Source organism: Carassius gibelio, chromosome B21 (genome assembly GCF_023724105.1).
Source record: "Carassius gibelio isolate Cgi1373 ecotype wild population from Czech Republic chromosome B21, carGib1.2-hapl.c, whole genome shotgun sequence".
Classification (NCBI taxonomy): Eukaryota; Metazoa; Chordata; class Actinopteri; order Cypriniformes; family Cyprinidae; genus Carassius; species Carassius gibelio.
This window is the reverse complement of record NC_068416.1, coordinates 17,244,406-17,263,263: the sequence shown is the minus strand read 5'-3', so window position 1 is coordinate 17,263,263 and position 18,858 is coordinate 17,244,406. Positions and strand designations below refer to the sequence as shown.

The 18,858-nt window shown below is 35.5% G+C and overlaps 1 protein-coding gene across 1 annotated transcript in view; it reads left to right on the top strand.

Moving 5' to 3' along the window:
* Window positions 1-5,120: 5,120 nt before the first annotated feature.
* Window positions 5,121-18,858, top strand: part of LOC127985376 (unconventional myosin-VIIa-like) — a 38,059-nt gene continuing 24,321 nt past the window's right edge. Inside the window, exons 1-14 of the mRNA XM_052587375.1 lie at window positions 5,121-5,230; window positions 5,657-5,770; window positions 5,892-6,044; window positions 9,283-9,467; window positions 9,577-9,698; window positions 12,753-12,895; window positions 12,990-13,103; window positions 13,623-13,776; window positions 13,866-13,942; window positions 16,121-16,240; window positions 16,340-16,482; window positions 16,613-16,823; window positions 16,952-17,087; window positions 17,844-17,950. Of these exons, the coding sequence (XP_052443335.1) occupies window positions 5,213-5,230; window positions 5,657-5,770; window positions 5,892-6,044; window positions 9,283-9,467; window positions 9,577-9,698; window positions 12,753-12,895; window positions 12,990-13,103; window positions 13,623-13,776; window positions 13,866-13,942; window positions 16,121-16,240; window positions 16,340-16,482; window positions 16,613-16,823; window positions 16,952-17,087; window positions 17,844-17,950 (1,797 nt within the window). The 5' untranslated portion in view covers window positions 5,121-5,212. The remainder of the gene's footprint in view (window positions 5,231-5,656; window positions 5,771-5,891; window positions 6,045-9,282; window positions 9,468-9,576; window positions 9,699-12,752; window positions 12,896-12,989; window positions 13,104-13,622; window positions 13,777-13,865; window positions 13,943-16,120; window positions 16,241-16,339; window positions 16,483-16,612; window positions 16,824-16,951; window positions 17,088-17,843; window positions 17,951-18,858) is intronic.

The window sequence follows — 18,858 nt, the reverse complement described above, 5'->3', positions numbered from 1 at the left end:
TCTGAAGCACATGCACAGAAAGAGGCTCTCACTCGTCATGTGAGTACTTAAGTTCTCTTTCATGCCTTATTGCGCCTAAACAGTCAAATACACACATTTATATGAAAACCACATATAAGTTACAGAAACACGGTGGGTTATGTCTGTAAATGTAAACATCTGGGAAAGAAATTGCATGACGTATTAGATCTGTGTATTGAGTGACAGCAGCATAATATTCTGTCTTTATTGTTAATATAATATAATAAAATAAAAACAGAAAATTACTGCTGTAGACTGAATAGCATCTATAGCTTTAATAAGAAGAGATTTCTTACTTGAATGCGGATTTGAAATGCTTAAATGTGAAGATGAACATTGTGGATTGTGTGTGGCTCACTTAGGACGAGATCTTTGCTAATACTGCAGTGTCCATCAACAGTTGTGGGTGGGGCTTTTATGGATGACATCACATTTTACGTATTCTTAGAACGGCTTGTTCTCAGACACTGCTTATGATTTATGGGGATTTAAAAAAGGAGCAGGTGGATTTTTAGCGTTATAGGGTGGTTGTGTACACACACTGCCAACACACATTGATGTTTAAACAATAAGTAAAAGAGAAATTTGCATAATTTGTGCACTTTAAAAAACTTTTCCTGAAAGTTTGAGGTAAAATAGTTTGTGAGCTTATCCGTTCAGAGTCATGGTGTTTTATAATGATGTTTCCCAAAACCTCTGTAATCCCATTTAGCCACTTGTTAGCAACCCCCGTTTTTAAGAGAAGTAAAAGCTTTAAAAACATCACAAGCAGGTATTATTTGTTATGTATTTATGTAGAATAAAATGTAAAAATATATTGAGCCTGCTTAACCACAGACATTACGTCAGTCATTGAAACAAAAATCTTTGACTTCAGAACAATTGAACCAGAAGTGCTAAAATGCAGAACTGTATATAAGCTGCTAGAATGGACACATGATTTGTGAAATAATTTCTCAGAGTATCCTTGCTGTGAGCAGGTCTGTGTTTGAACATGTGACACACCAACATACTGTAAGTCCTCAATGTTTGAAAACTCAAATGAGCAAAAGTGCGACTCCCGACATTTCGGTACCAAAACATTAATTAATTTAGGCATTGTACCACTTCTCTGATTTTGGTATTTCATTAACAAATATTCTTACTGAGTGTGCCATGAGGACAGAAAATGAGGAAACACATGCCACAGTCTCACTCCCCAAACTACATTCTCACATCTAACCTCATAATAGTGACATGGACATCAAATTCTAAAAATAGATCTGTGAGGCAGCAAAGCCGGGTATTGTTTATGATGTCTGCTCATGACGCAGGTGAAGTACTGTAGTAATCAGTTATGCAGTGTTGAAAGACAAAGCTACGCATAAGTAAATGGTTCAGCCAGAATATTCAAATTATAGTTTGCTTAGTGACGAGCTTATCTAGAGGAATCTGTGTAAGCTAAAGGCTCCCGCTGCTCACCTGACCTGCTCTGGGCCACATGGGTGCTGCTCCGTTTAACCCTGTGGAGTCTGGAGCATTGAATCAGTTATTTTATTATGTAATATATCTGCCATGTTGATGTGTCGACTCAGGACAATATAATTGTTTCTTATGTGAGCTGAAAATGGGGTCAAATAGATCACGTTGAAAATCTGAAAACAAAATCTCTTATTTCAAGTTATTTCAACTTAATTTTTATAGTAACTGTAATGAACCTGGTTTGTAGCCTTCTGTCCATTCACCACCAGAATTTGCCTGTGCTTTACGTTGACTCTTGCACCACTTAGACTGTCACATCACAGATTACCCTGGAGTACAGTTCCCACAATGCATCTCACTGATTGCACGCACATCTGAGTTCAATCACACACTCTACATATGGCTCTCTCTCTTGCTCATCCGGGCAGAGTGTTGTTATCATTTAGGGTTCGAGAGCGTTAGCTACTTTGCAGAGCCTTTTGCCTGTTTGAGTTTCATTCTGTGTCTTAGCCTTCCTTCAACCATTCTAGTTCTGTGCCTTAGAACTTAGCTCCTAGTCTTAGTTCAAATCCTTAGCTTTAGTTCAATCATTCTAGTTTCATCCCGTGCCTCAGCCTTCTGCCTGCTTTAGTTTACCTCTCTTGTCTTGCCCCTGTTGGACACTGTCTACCCCTTGCTTGATCATCGCCTGGATACGGATGACCCCATCCGCAGATCCATGCCCGCCTCTTCGTCTTGTCTCCTCTGTTCCTGTTTGCTGCTGTCTGATCTTAGCCTGTCTTACCATGTGGTCTAATAAAGCTTTGCATTTGGATTTGCACATTTCCTGTTCTGTCGACTCCGTAACAGTAACAAAGCTAAACATACATTACATATATTTGTTTTTAGTTTTTTTTTTACAGGCCAACTTAGTTCTATGAACATGAACAATTAACAAACATACCAAAAACCAAGCAAACTTGTAAATAAACAATATACAAAAGTTTTTTTATATAGTAGTGGCCAAAATTAGAGCTCTAGTATTTTCACCAGTTAAAAATTATTTAGTTTTTAGTAGTTTGTAGCTGTAGTTTGTCAGTAGGAAATATCAGTATATGTGTGTGTGTGCGTATGTGCTCTTGTTTTTGTGGTCATGGGTATGACACGGGTATATATATATATAATTACAGCAAGTAACTTGCAATGGAAGTGAATATGGCCAATTTTTCTATAATTTAAGCTTATCTTTTTTAAAGCACTTCAATTAAGCCTTCTGTTCAAATGTGTGTCTTATTAGCAATTTTTTGCAGTAATTTTAAGTACTTGGGGATCATGGTATTGCATTGTGATGGCTACAGGGTTGTATAATATACATTTACACAAAGGGTTAGTAAGTGATTTTATTTTATTTTTTACACAAAATTCAAATGAAAACTCACATTGTTTACATCTTATGGTTATGCTGTTGAAATAGTAAGTATTCACTTCCATTGTGTTTTACTGTAAAACCCAAATCTTTTCTTCATTAAAGAAAAGGAGGTATTTTATTTTTATGACAATAATCAGCATTATGCCACAAGCGCTGTGGACTAAGCTTAACTTGAACTGAACCCAGAATGTGGAATATATTTCTTTAATGCAAGTTCTTTCATTTTTTGATCAAAAGATCTTGAAGATCAGCAGTGGCTTGAAGATTCTGAGGATTGAGATCTGATTATTCTTAATGATTAGACCTTAGACTGCATTTGAAATGCATTCAAAGGTGCACAAAACCTTGCCAACACAGAGAAAGACTACAGAGTTATTCTTGAACATTGGCACTTAATCACGGTGGTGAAAAGCTTAGACTCGAGACTGTGTGGGGTTGACAGTGCAAATTGTCCCTTTGACCTACTCGGCAGGCCAATTAGCAGAATGCACAGGTTCGTCTAAGCTGTCTATCTGCACTCCTGACAGCTCTTTCAGTGATGTTATAATAGCGACAGTCATTTCATTGCCTCTCAATCGTAGAAACGTTTGATCCATTAGCTTCTTCTTGGCATTGTAAGTGACTAATTCCAGACAACAGTCTATTAGCTTTTAAATCAGTGAAGGAAGCTCACTGTCTTGTGGGTTTCATGGACTGTGCTTCATGCTGGTTGTAATGACATGTAGTGTGTAAGGATTTAAGGAAGCTCCCCCTGAATAATACTATTATTAGATCTGCTTCCAGAGCTGTGTAATTATCCTCAGTAGCACATGGTGTTAATACATACATCAAGTATATTCGGTATCAGGAAGTTGCTTTAAGCAACTACAAGAGGTATGTTATTTAAAAGGCATTCTGAATTAAATCCTGTAGTACCGATAATGTCTTTCTAACTACCATGGTGTGGAAAGTCTCGGTCTTATCTTAAAACTAACCCTGATTTGTGGTGTTCATTGCAGGGTGGGATGCCACAATGGCTGATCTAGCATCCTCAGCTGTACCTGACTGATTATTTCCTATAATACAGAATTTGATCAGGGTGTCATTTAGCACTTTAGGATGTATGTATAGTGCATTACCGTTCAAGTGTTGAGGATGAGATGATTTATTATTATGTATTTTTGTTTAAAGTAATTAATGTTTTTATACAGCAAGGATGCATGTACAGTAATAGATTTAAAAAAAAAATCTTACTGAACTCAAACTTTTGGATGGCAGTGTATGTACAGTAGAGAAGAATCAAATCTTACAAGAGATATGTATCGATATCTCAATAAGCAAAATATCAATAAGCTATTGTTGGTTATTTAAATGTATCAAATGAAACCGCTTTTATTCATTTATTTGTTCATTTGTTCATTTGTTTATTTTTTATTTGCAAAAAGGTTTATGGCTTATTTAAAATGTCAAATACTAAATATAAACCTGAACTGCCATTACTAACCATGTTTATTATTATTATTATTATTATTGTTAATGTCTCTGTTGTTATCATACATGATTTCACAGATGGAAATAGTAATGAACAATGCTTCATCGATTTAAAATATTTGAATGTTAACTAATACACAAGTGTCCTGCCAGAAGCAGTAGTGATGAATTTTATGGGCTTAGGAAACAGATGAATGTACTGTATGCCTGCACTGACCTATTCCTGGTGTTTAATGAATTGTTCCTCTATATCTTAGCACATGGAAAAGCTGACCTTTATGTTCTCTATGCTTGCTTGGTCTAGTCTGTCTCTGGCAGTGTCTTGTAGTTTGACCCACATTGTTAATAGAATTAGCTCTTCTGTGCTCTGCAAAGTTAAAGATGTTTTTGGTCTTTAACATTTGGGGGATCCGTAGATCCATTCTAGTAAAACTATATTGTGATAATGTAATTTTAAATATGCCCCAACAGGGTCGTTTTAATATTTATGATGCATTGAGAATCTCTGATCAGATGCTAGAAAATGTGTCTTCAGAGTATACTTCTGCTATTCTGATAAAGGCGCACAGGTTCTTGCTTTTATTAAAAAGATCTTAATATCTTTTTTAATAATTGATTGCAAAGTCCTAGGGTGTGGAACATGCTGTCACATAAACTCTGTTTCATTTCTATGGATACATTTATTCATTTCTTACACCGCAGCAGGTTTTTTTGACTTTGCTTTGATCTTTTTAACTCAATCTAATTTTACTTGATTTTAATATCTTTTATTTATTTATTTTATCTCCTGTTTTTATCCTGTATAGGTCCCTCACATAGTGATTTCTAATGTCAAAGCTCTAAACCAGAAACATGGTCATTCTGCAACAGGTAAGGTTCTTATGCTCTTGTTCAATGTTCAACTTCTTTACTTTTTTACCCTAAAATTTAAAATCGATCATTTATGTGTTCCAAACCTGTTGGAGTTCCTTTCTTTCTTTTCTTTTTTCTTTTTTCTTTTTTTTTTTTTTTTTTTTTTGTCGAGCACACAAGAAGATATTTTGAAGAATGTTGGTCATCAAACTGCTGACAGTAGCCACTGAATACCATAATATGGAAAATAATAATATGGAATCAATGGCTACATCAGCTGTTTGGATACCAACATTCTTAGAAAAATGAAAAGAAACTGGTGATTAAATGACAGAATTTTAATTTTTGGGTGAATAATCCCTTTAAATTGCTGTTTTTGCAATAATTTGTGAATGTATCAGTTTGCAATGACAAAGATTTGGTTTTTGATGGGTTGTTCCATAGGGGGACTATGTCTGGTTGGACCACAGAACAGGTCGTGAGTTTGGCGTCCCTGTAGGTGCCGTGGTCAAATTCTGTGACTCGGGTCATATCCAGGTCTTAGATGATGAAGGAAAGGTGGGCCTTTCAGTGTGTACTACTCTTAATAGTGCCCAACATGTGAGAAAAAAACAATGAGTGAACTATAAATGTTCTTTATCTACTTATTACTAAACGTCTGTGTTTTCCCCTTATGTAGGAGCACCGGATATCTCTTCAGAATGCTACAAACATCAAACCTATGCACCCAACCTCCATTCATGGGGTGGAGGACATGATCCGTCTCGGGGACTTGAATGAAGCTGGTATCCTCAGAAATCTCCTGATCCGTTACAACGACAGGGTCATATATGTAAGCGGGACCTTTAACATTTCTCTGTCTGGTAATGTTTATTTTATTATTGTGGAATCTAAGGCAGCATGGGAAACTTCATGATTGGGTTAAAAAAAAACAGATTTACTCACCGTCAAGTTATGTCCTGGCTCTTTTAATATTTATTATGGTGGTGAATGGCTGTTGAGAATCCAACAAGAGGCATCCATCCATTCAAGATAAAAAAGTACTTCAAACGGATTAGTAAAGATTTGGTAATAAAAATATATATTTTAAAACTTCATGAACTAATATATTTTAGTTTATGTTACACCTAACCCTCCAGAGCCATATGAAGTATTTTTTATTTTTTTCTTGATGGATGGATGCAGTTTTTTGAGCTATAAAATCTCGACATCTGTTCACTGCCATTATAAAGCTAGGAAAAGCCAGGACATTTTTTCATATAACTCCTGTTGTATTCGTCTGAAATCATATACACTCAGGATGTATTGAGGATGAGTTAATCATGGGGTAATTTTCATCTATGGGTGAACTATCCCTTTAACATCCCACATTGCATCAAATTAGACCACGAAGACTGTACCATAATGTTAGCTGATAGTCAGATTTGTATTTAAGGCTTATTTGGACAACTTTAAAGAGATGTTTTTCTCACTGTATATCCTCTTTCAAGAAGAATAACATCAGATTATTAAAGTAAAAATGCTGATTTTAAATTGCAGATGGCATTGGCTTGTTTCTCCTTAGTATTAATTCTAAGTCACCAAAATACTTTTTATAAGATTTGATGCTCCAAAACTCATTCATTCAGAAATCTAGAGTGTTATAAGAATATTGGCATTGATTTATGACTGTAAGATGTATGGAGACCAACACATTTTACCTTCGTTGTAGCACTTGCTGAATATGAAATCAGGGCATGTGTTTTCATTCCGTAAAAAGATTGAAAAAATGATTTGTTTTCGTCTCTTAGATGGTATAGCTTCTTTGCTCATTGTTTTTGTTTCAGGCTGCAGAAAATTTGCTTCATGAAATGTGACCTTTTATTTTGTTCCACCAATGAATCCCCAATTGTAACTTTGTCATAGGCTGTGTATTTGTCAATTGGCATAGGCAAAATGTCCTATTGTAGGGTCATTGCTCTTTCCATGAGGTACACTGCTATTAGGATCCATTTGGATGAAAATGTGTTCAAGCTGCTCAGATTTATTTACTTTTTATCTTACTAGAATGTTTTTTCAGCCTTCTTTTTTGGTGGTATGAAGCACTTGTAGTAAATTGATGGGTCTTTGTAGTAAATTGATGGGTCTGATTGACTGATAAAAAGCACTAGTTGTCACCCACAATGCCTAAACTGTGCTTTGTCCAAATTTGTATTTTGATTGTATTAAAGATATATACAGTACAGACCAAAAGTTTGGAAACATTACTATTTTTAATGTTTTTGAAAGAAGTTTCTTCTGCTCATCAAGCCTGCATTTATTTGATCAAAAATACAGGGAAAAAAAATTATATTGTGATATATTATTACAATTTAAAATAAATGTTTTTAAATTTATTATACTTTAAATTATCATTTATTTATGTGGTGCAAAGCTGAATTTTTAGGATTATTATCACATGATCCTTTAGAAATCATTCTAATATGATGATTCATTATCAAAGTTGGAAACAGTTCTGCTGCTTAATATTTTTTCAGAACATGTGATATTGTTTTAGGATACTTTGATGAATAAAAAGTAAAACAAAATGTTTTAAAAATATAAATATTTTTTTTTTCAAATAAAATCAATACTTTTATTCAGCAAGGATGTGTTGAATTGGTAAAAAGTGACAGTAAAGAAAATATATTATTAGAATATATATTATTATAATTTATTGTTTTTTTTTTTTTTAATAAATGCAGTTCTTTTTAACCTTTTATTCATCAAATATATTAGACAGCAGAACTGTTTCCAACACTCATAATAAATCAGAATATTAGGTTGATTTCTAAATGATTATGTGATAGACTGGATGCTGAAAATTCAGCTTTGCATCACAGGAATGTTTTTAAAGTATATTTCTAATAGAAAAGTATTATTTTAAGTTGTAATAATATTTCACAATATTAATGTTTTTTCTGTATTTTTGATCAAATAAATGCAGGCTTGATGAGCAGAAGAAACTTCTTTCAAAAATATAAAAAATAGTAATGTTTCCAAACTTTTGGTCTGTACTGTATGTTTCAGTGATGATATTCAGCAGAGCAAAAGAGCTGAAACATGGAAATTCTGTCATGGCATCAGTTTGAAAGAGGAACTGGAAAAACGATGTCACACGATGATAACAGCATGTTGTGCAAATGTCATAGATGTTTATGCAGTGTAAAAAAAAATCAATACAGTTAATATTTAAACTAACTTATAATACTTGTATCTGCATATTGAGGGAAGTATTTTAACTCCTTCCCTTCCAATGTCAGCTACTGCCAGCATTTTTGATCATTTTTAGAAATAAATAAATAAATAAATGATTGTCCCGAGAAAATTTTGTTATATGAATATCTGAACATGCATTGGGTCAGACGCAAGAGAGCCTCTGCTTTTAAACAAAATTAAATGTTTTATTCTAGCTTCATACATTGTTTTTAATCAACACATGAATGTGGGCGAGTTTCATGAAAAAAAGTAACATTTGGAATAAAAAGCTTGTTTTTGTAAAAGATTACATCTGGATCTGATTCAGAATGATAATCTAATCTTATATTAAGTAGATCATAAAGTTTCCTTTATGTAATTATATCTAACCAGAAATGACTCGTATGTAATGACAGTAATGAATGATTCACTGACTGAACGAGTCTGATTCAAACATTTTGATTATCAGTGGCTGAAACCATAACAATTTAAGATTTCCTTTAATCCCAAACAAGTTGTTTGACTATAAACATATAGAAATGTGAGCATACATGTTCTGACATGGATATATACTTATTTTTAACTTTTGTGACCACATGAGAGTTATTAATAGAAACAAAAGCACACGCAGACAAATATTCAAATATTGCAATTGCGAATACACAATGGTGTACCACGAGGACTGTGTGTTCGTGCACCACCTCAGGAGATGAGGTCACTTGTGTTTGCACATGCAAATTTCCCCCGACTGTCACCAGCGGATTTTAAATTATTGCAAATGCTCTTTGTTTAGTTTTTTCCCAGTCTGGAGCCCTGTAACCACTCAATTATGTGTTTATAATAACGTATTTCAGACATACACAGGATCAATCCTGATAGCGGTGAATCCGTACCAGCTCCTGCCCATCTACACACCTGATCAGATCCGCCTCTACACAAACAAGAAGCTAGGAGAGATGCCACCACACGTCTTTGGCATTGCAGACAACTGCTACTTCAGTATGCACAGAAATAACAAGGACCAGTGCTGCATCATCAGGTAAATCACAGCCTGTAAAGGTTTAGGGGAAGTTTAAGTGTTCTTTTTTTTACCACAATGTAATTCACTGGTTAGTGCCTATAACTGTGTTGACTATGTGGGTGTTCAGCGGTGAGTCTGGAGCTGGGAAGACGGAGAGCACCAAACTCATCTTACAGTTCCTGGCAGCTATCAGCGGCCAGCACTCCTGGATTGAGCAGCAGGTTCTGGAGGCCAACCCTATTTTAGAAGGTCAGATCATCATTAACCTAATGACATAAACCTTACCTGTCTGACACTGATCTAGTGATTGCCAGCCCAGCGGTAGCTTCTGTGCTAAGTCACAACACGGCCCTGTGATCTGCTCTATTAGTAAAGGAGCGTTCGCACTGAATGCGATGTAGAGTGACAAGGCAACTGGACATCATAAATTTTTAATGGGAATAGGTGATTTCTATGATTTTAAGTGGCTTGTGAGCTCCAGCAATTTAATCACTGTCAGTGTGAACGGGGCTTAACGCTTCTTGTTTCTGTACCTTATCAGAACATATGGATTCATGCCCAGCTTCTCACATGCATAAGCCTCATGAGCAAGCTTCAGGCTTTGAGCCAGAGCTCAGGCTGTTTGTTTACCAAAATGTGTTGATAAACTAACACTTGTGTCATTTTTTAATTACACTGTACTTTAAAAGGATGGTGGAATGCCAATCAGGAGAGAATTGAATATTCCTGTAAAAGTAGTTGAAAAAACTTTTGTAATTTGAATTTTATTTTAAGAAAGTAGGATTAAAAATACAGTGGAATACAGTTTTATTATTATACAATAATAAAATAATCTTAATAAAATTAATAATATATCATTTTTAATTTTCATTTATCTGAATTAGTTGTCATTCATCGGTTATTATTTATACAGTAGCATGCCCAAAAGCATTACAATATATTAATAAATTATGTTTGAAATTTAAAATGAAACAAATATATGTAAAATTAATATACACATACATATACACATGCATATACTGTATGGGCCATTTTACAAAATTGGTCCAAAATCAAAGTTGGAAAGGTCTTGTCATATATATATATATATATATATATATATATATATATATATATATATATATATATATATATATATATATATATATATATATATATATATATATATATATATTAGGGCCGGGACTCTTAATTAGAGGCTTTGTAATTAATTAATCGAAATTAATCGCATTTTAATTGCATATAAATATTTGATCTGAGAACAGTGAGAAGTAATTTTTTTCACATGGATTTATAGTGTACCATTGAATAATGACTGAAAACATAAGCTTAAGCAACAAAATATTGTTTATTTTTGTTCAACCAAGTCTAGCAGACCAGTGCCATTTTTGCCATGAAGTGTAGCAATAGCATATTTAGAAACAATTTAGAAATAGTACATTTCAGAAATTCAGAAAGCTTATAGGTGCTGGAACCTTCTGTAAAGTGTTTTTTAAGTAATACACAATACTGTCAATTACATTCAGAACACTGGAAACACTGACTATTAGAAAACATCTCTCTGTTGCTTCAGAGGCCATAACATACTAAGTCCAACTCTCAATAACCTTGGCCAAAACAATAAAGAGTTCAACATAAACTGTTGCACCCACAAAATAATACATAGTTCACCATAAAGTGTCAGTTGCACCAACAAAATAATACATAGTTCAACATAAAGTGTAAAGTCCACGCTAGCTGCTATATGTTTTGCGTTGAGGTGATACTTGAGACTCGGATGTGCTGCGAACCGATGCGAACCGATGCGAACCAAGGGGCAAGGAACTCGACCGGAAGTTGAAGTCGGGTGGGGGCTGCCATCTTTTAGCAGAACTTCACTTGCGTTAGCATTCCCATTGACTCCCATTCATTTTGGCGTCACTTTGACAGCGAATAACTTTACATCTGAGGCGTTTAAAGACTCTGTTTGTCCATTATTTATTTCTAAAGATACACGACAATGTATAAAGGGCTCCATTACCTTCTATGTTACATTATGGCCTTGTAGAAACAGTTTTTGTAAAAAATAGGCTAACGATTGCGTCATAACCACTCGGCTCTCTGTCGCATTACCGTACAGACAGGAGGAGAAGCTCGCAGGCCATTAACTTAATATGGCGTACTGGCGTTACATTTTAAAATACTATACAAAATAATTAATCAGAATACTTACTCCTGCTCACTCACGAGAAAGAACTCCCCGCTCAAGCTCGCCGTCTCTGCAAGATTAACGATGGCAGTTTGCACGCACAGCCACTTAGAAGATTTACATCTGGCAGACAGGTTGCTGACGTCGTCAAGCTTCGTTTGAGTCTGCGCGTCAGAAACGGAAGTGCTAAAAAACGCTAAAACTGGGCTTCATTTGTCTCAATTGAGTTCCAATGGGGTCGCTGTGTCCATTTCTTTTACTGTCTATGATGCGAACGCTAGTTGGTGCTCCAGTATAATCGGTCCGCCGAAACGCATCCAGTGAGAAACGTTCCGCGGTGCAAAAATAAGTTATAAAAAATGCGGGATTTTTTTCTGTAATTAATTAATCTCAATTAACGCGTTAAAGTCCCGGCCCTAATATATATATATCTGTAACGATAAAAACTTCCTAATCATCGGGAGGAAGGAGGCGGGAACCGGCGCACAATCAAATAAAGACTTTAATGCCAAAAATAAACACAAAACAGCGCGTCAGCCCCTCACGGCGACGGACGCGCACAAATAAAAAGCAAACATAAAATAATGTCCCAGGCCTGGTCCTCTCTCGTCCTTCACGGTCGTCACTCCAGTTTTATATCCTTCCATCTCCTACGTGGGACTCGATACTGGCGGTGGGGCGCAGGTGTAGCTCATCTCCAATCACTACACCTGGCCTCACTCCTCGTTCCCACGCCTCTCGGCCCCGCCCCACTCGCCACATACCCCCATCGCCCCTCGCAGGCCGGGGGGTACCCTCGAGACTGCGCGGGTCTGTGTATATATATATATATACACAGAATATATTGTATGCAAGAAAGGTATATTAATATCAAAGTGTGCATATATAGAGAGAGAAATTAGAAAATGTTTTCTGCAGTGTATTCTCAGTTCAAACTGATGATAAAAAAAAGCCAAATTGTAAATCACAAATTTGTTGAATCATGTATGAAAGTCAGCAGGGCTTTGTAACTGCAGCAAATACTTTGCTGTTCTTCTGTGTCTTCATAATGTCTTCAATAAATGTCTAAAACCGTGGGATGAAGATCTGTTCCTTTGTTTACCGTGTTACTGCAGCATTTGGTAATGCCAAGACCATACGCAATGACAACTCCAGTCGGTTTGGAAAATACGTAGACATTCACTTCAACAGACGAGGAGCTATCGAGGGGGCAAAGATCGAGCAATACCTGCTGGAGAAGTCTAGAGTTTGCAGACAGGTGAAAGAGGATCGACAGAACAAGTCTATACAGTATATCATGCAATTGATTATGGTGATGTCAGTGATGTGTTTATATTTAAATGTCTTTGCAGGCAGCCGATGAGAGGAACTACCATGTATTTTACTGTATGCTGGCAGGCATGAGCCCTGATCAGAAGACTAAATTAGGCCTGGGCCTGGCCTCAGACTACAGTTATCTTACTATGGTGAGGGCCTGTTTTTATCAGACCACTAATGCACATTTATTCATTTTCTTTTACCTTATGAAATAATTTCAATATATCTTTCCATCACAGGAATAGTTTTCCCAACAATGAATAGTTCCAAACCTGAATGACTTACTTTCTTCTGTGGAACAAAAAATGTAGTTATACTGAAGAATAAAAAATGTAAATAAATGGGTCTGTCTTTCTCAAAACATTCTAAAAAAAAAAATTTAAAATGGTGTAAGTTGTATATAGTTGGCCCATATGAATTGTGCTCCAGGTCTTCTGAAATCATATTGACTGCTTTATGATACTTTTATTGTGCTTTTAGTCATTTTGAAACAAGAATAGGTCATACAGGTTTGAAAGAGTAAATGATGAAACTGTTCCATTAATATAACAAGAAAACATATCTTACTTGTTGATATCTGTCTAGTTGCAGTAGAGGAAACAAGAGAGTGTGTAAAAGGCTTGCGTGTGCATGTCCGCTCTATCTTTCTGTCTTGGCCCGTCATCCAGGGAAACTGTACAGTGTGTGAGGGGAGGAGTGATATGAAGGAGTACTCCAGCATTCTGTCAGCCATGAAGGTCCTGATGTTTACTGACAGTGAAAACTGGGAGATCTCCAAACTGCTGGCTGCCATCCTGCATATGGGCAACCTGCGCTTTGAAGGTGGATAGTGTCAATGGAAGATGTTATTATTAATAATTGTTCACCCACAGAGGTGACAGGTAAATTGCATGTCTGTGTTGCCCCAACAGCTGAAACACTGAAGAACCTGGATACCTGTGTGGTGGTCCGCTCACCTGACCTGGCCAAAGCAGCCATGCTGTTGGAGGTGAGGTTCATGTGAATGCACCAGAGAGCTTTAAAGTCGCATGAATGGCCATCTGAAACCTATTTTTTTATTTCCATTATGTGATATTTGTTTGAGTGAAACATATGGATGCTCAGTTCCATCTCAGATTGGAAAAAAATAAATAAATAAAAAGGTAACTGCAACTATATTCCTTGTAATATGCGACTTCATATCTCACAAAGTGAGTCTTCCTTGATTTAGTGACATATCTCACAGTGTGTCTTCCTATACAATTTTAGTTATTGTAATAGCGATTTTATATCACAAAATTTGACCGTTGCAAATTATTGTTACTGTATTAAGCAATTTGACTTTCTATCTCACAACTGATATTTTATTTATCATAATTGTGACTTTATATCGCACATTGTGACTTTATTTCACAATCTGACTGTTTTTTCCATTATCGTGACTTTATATCTCAGCTGTATATTTTCCATCTCATAACTGCAACTTTACTTCTCATATTTGTTATTTTATATCTCACAATTTGTCTTCTATACACTTTTAGTCCTTGTAATTGTTACTTTATTCCAAGGAATGTGACTGTTGCACATTATATATTAGAATATATTTAACAATGTGAGTTTGCATCTCTTAATTGTGACTTTAAATTTCACAATGTGACTTTTTTGTATTATTATAACATTATGACTCAACTGTATTTTTCCATTGCATAACTGCAACTTTATTTCCCATATTTATGACTTTATATCTCACAGTGTCTATTTATATCTCATTATGTGACTTTCGTATGATAAACTTTATCTAGCTTCCATAGAAACAAGATATTCAAGACTTTATTTTAAGCTGCAAAATTAAATGAATGGTGAAAAGTGGGCCTTCATTAGTAGATGTTGCAAAATTATGCTCAAATAGCATTAGTTAGCATTAACCAGTAGACCACACAACCTAGGTAAGGTCAAGTAATGTTCGCTGAATATTTTCCACTGAAAGATTGTGTAGAATAACGAATATGAATAAAGTAAAAGGTCATTGCTCTGCACTAACTCTGTACACGTCTTTTAGCTTTGGTTTAATCACATTTTTGCATCCAGCTATTGCCATCTCATAGCTGCTGTTACTTGAAGGGGTTTGTTTCTGCTGTCTTGTTCAGATTCATCTCTCTCATTAGCTCTGTGGTACTGCGTTATCTGTGTAGTTGAGGGAGGGGAGTTCGAGATAAATGTAGTCATTAGTGAGCATCAGACTTTCATTCTAATGTTATTATCGTACAGCGTGACGAGTCTGTTCAGACTTCCTGCCGGCAGCACTCTGCTGTCAGTCTTCATGATTTCTACTTCTTTCTGCATATTTCCACTGTCCACAATCTTTGTTCTGTTTTCAGTTTGATTTAAATGGCTGCGGCTCAATGCCATCTTAAAATCATTTTCTTTGCTTACGTCTGCCCCCGGGTGGTATGATGAAATACATCACAAGTGTAATCAGAAAGGATAATTGAGAATCAGTACACTTTACAGTGCACCATATTTTTAGTACACTGTAAAAAAAAAATTATGATAATAATAAATAAATAAAAACTGCTTGTAAAATCTCTATTTATCTTAAAAGTCCTGTAGATTGTCAATTCTGACTTGCAGTACTATTATGAATAAATTGAAAATAAATATTAAATATTTATATTAATATTTAAGTCTTGTGGGCTCAATACAATATTGCATGGACAGATGTAAGAACATAAAATAATGTTAGAATTTATGCATTAGTTAAACACTTTCAATTTAAAAGATATATATATATATATATATATATATATATATATATATATATATATATATATATATATATATATATATATATATTTGGTAACACTTAATTGCATTCTAAAAGATTATTAGAGGCTATAATGCATTATAATTATTTATAAAGTGCATTGTAATATATTTTAATATATTATATCTTGTCACAAATAATTATAACCAAATGTAAAATATAGTAGTGTTACAATGAATTTATAATGTATTAACTGTGGTTACAATTATTCATGAGATTGTACATTATAAGGTGCATGAATAATATAATATGAATAAACATTCCAAAAATTTTTTTACATAGCCTTCATGTCATAATATATTTACCCTTGACCATTTATTGAATTGATCGGGTGTCAATGAACTATGCTGGTTCTTTCTGCAGGTAGACCCTCAGGATGTCATGACATGTCTGACCACACGTACACTGATCACCAGGGGTGAAAGTGTGTCCACCCCTCTCAGCGTGGAGCAGGGGCTGGATGTCCGTGATGCCTTTGTCAAGGTGAGATTGTTCCTAATCAATATAAGGCCCAGTTTTGATTTTCAGTTTGTCACAGAAGTCATCAGTATTCACTAAGTGGGCGATTTCTGTCTCCATCAGGGAATCTATGGCAGGTTATTTGTGTGGATAGTGGATAAAATCAATGCCGCCATCTACAGGGCTCCTTCCACAGAAACCAAGACTGTTCGCAGGTCTATAGGCCTGCTCGACATCTTCGGCTTTGAGAATTTCACTATTAACAGGTGAGTACTAGTAAATAGAAAATTGTAGATTGTTTTAATTTCTTCAGACAGAACCGGTCTACCTCAGGCCTTGCACCTAAAAGGCGTTTTTTGGTCAAACTGGTACTAATCTTTTTTATTCCTGCTGTAGTTTTGAGCAACTGTGCATCAACTTTGCAAACGAGAACCTGCAGCAATTCTTTGTTCGCCACGTTTTCAAGCTAGAGCAGGAGGAGTACAACCTGGAAGATATCAACTGGCAGCACATCGAGTTCACTGACAACCAGGATGCCTTGGATATGATTGCCATCAAACCTATGAATATCATTTCCCTTATTGATGAGGAGAGCAAGTTCCCTAAGGTAAAGTTTGAGGTTGTTGATGTTGTTGATGCACCACAGAAAAGCTGGTTCATCATTTTTCATCAGTTGAGCAGTGGATATCTAGCCATGACTGTGTGCTGTGTTTCTGGTCATGCTGTGTTTCGTAGGGAACAGATGCTACCATGCTGAATAAGCTGAACTCCCAGCACAAACTTAATACCAACTACATCCCTCCTAAGCACAGTCACGAGACCCAGTTTGGCATTCAGCACTTTGCTGGAGTGGTGCACTATGAAACGAAAGGTACACATTACTGAATTAAACAGTTAATGATAATAGTAATAATACTACTACTACGTTTGTTTGTATAGCTCTTTACAGCAAAAGACGGCACAACAATGTAAAAACACTTTTGTGTATAATTTCAGTTTCTAATCTAAAATATACACAAGCATTTATGTGCATCAAAGAGTCCTAAAAAATGATCCGTTTCAGCAATGATATTAAGCAGCACTGTTTTCAACATTGATTTTTAATAAGTTTCTTGAGCATCAAATCAACAAATGGAGTAATGTCTGCTGAAAATTCAGCTATCACAGGAATACATTTTTTAAATTGGAATCATATTTGACAATATTATTGTTTTTAAATTTTTTTTTTTTTTGCTCACATAAATACCGCCATGGTAAAGAATAAGAGGTGTCTTTGAAAAATATTAAATATTAAATTATCTTACAGACCCTAAACTTCTGAACAGTAGTGCAATCAATGTATATAAAATTATTATACAATATAATTTACCAAATGTATCTAATAATTTATCAAATGTATGTAGCTGCTTAATAAGCAAGAAAGAATAGCATACAATCAGTCAGTCATTATTGCATCATAAAGCCCTATCAGGATGACACGCTCTTTTGGCATCAATTTTGCAATAATAATCATCTAGCTGTACTTTTAGCCCATACTGATCATAATAAAAATGTTCATACAATAAGAATGACAATATTTATGTCTACATTGAAAATGTAACAGATCTCCATCTGGTCAATTGTTCAGGTTTCCTGGAGAAAAACCGGGACAGCCTCCACAGTGACATCATCCAACTCGTGCACTCATCCAAGAACAAGTTCATCAAGCAGATCTTCCAAGCTGATGTTGCTATGGTGATGCCCTTTTCCAATACCGAATCCATATTTGCTCAGCATTAATATGCTCACGACATACCAGTGAGGCCGCAGATCTCTGAGGGCCAAATGCTGGCCATGCAGGTTTATGTCAGGGTTGCATATTAAAAGCAAAGCCGTGTGCTAGTATAATTGCCCTTGGAAAAACACTCAGTGAACGAGAGAAGTGAAAGCTACAAATGTGAGAACTTGAGCCTGAGTCTTTAACATGACTCTGTGTGACAGTGTCAGCGCAGTCTGACTAACCCTGCTGCTGTAACTCTCTCTCTCTCTCTTTCTCTGTGTTGATGTCAGTCCTGATCTTTTGTGGCTGATTCTCAACAGACTTGGCTCAATTCTGCCTCTCTCTCTCTCTCATTCTCTCTTCTATCCTCACTCTGTCCCTCAATCTTATTTTTGGCCTCAGTTTCTTTGTGGCTATGTGGAGCCCACTGCATCCCTTCAAAAGGTAATCAACGGCGTGGTTTGTGTCCCTCTCAGACTCCTATCGAACAACATTTTCTCAGTAGTCCCTTACTAAAACTCATTCCTGTGGTTTTCTTCTCCTTTGGAAATGGGTTCTGTTGAAGAAGTCGGTAAGGGCACGCTGACAGAATAATTTAATAGCTCTAACAGTGGCATTATTCTCCAGATGAATTGAGGAAAAAACCATTAGTCATCACATACAGATTCTGTTTCAAGTTAGATGCGGCCTGTTCTCATTGGTGTTTTTCAGCATTATTTTGAGGTTTTTTTTTTTTTTTTTTTTTTTACAAGAGAGAAATTCCATTTACTCTTTTTCCTGGCGCTGAGTGAAGTTCGAGGAAGGGAGAAATACTAGATTTCCTTTACAATGCCTTCTTAAAGCTTTTCCATGTAAAGTGTATGAAATAACAGCAAGAGAGAGG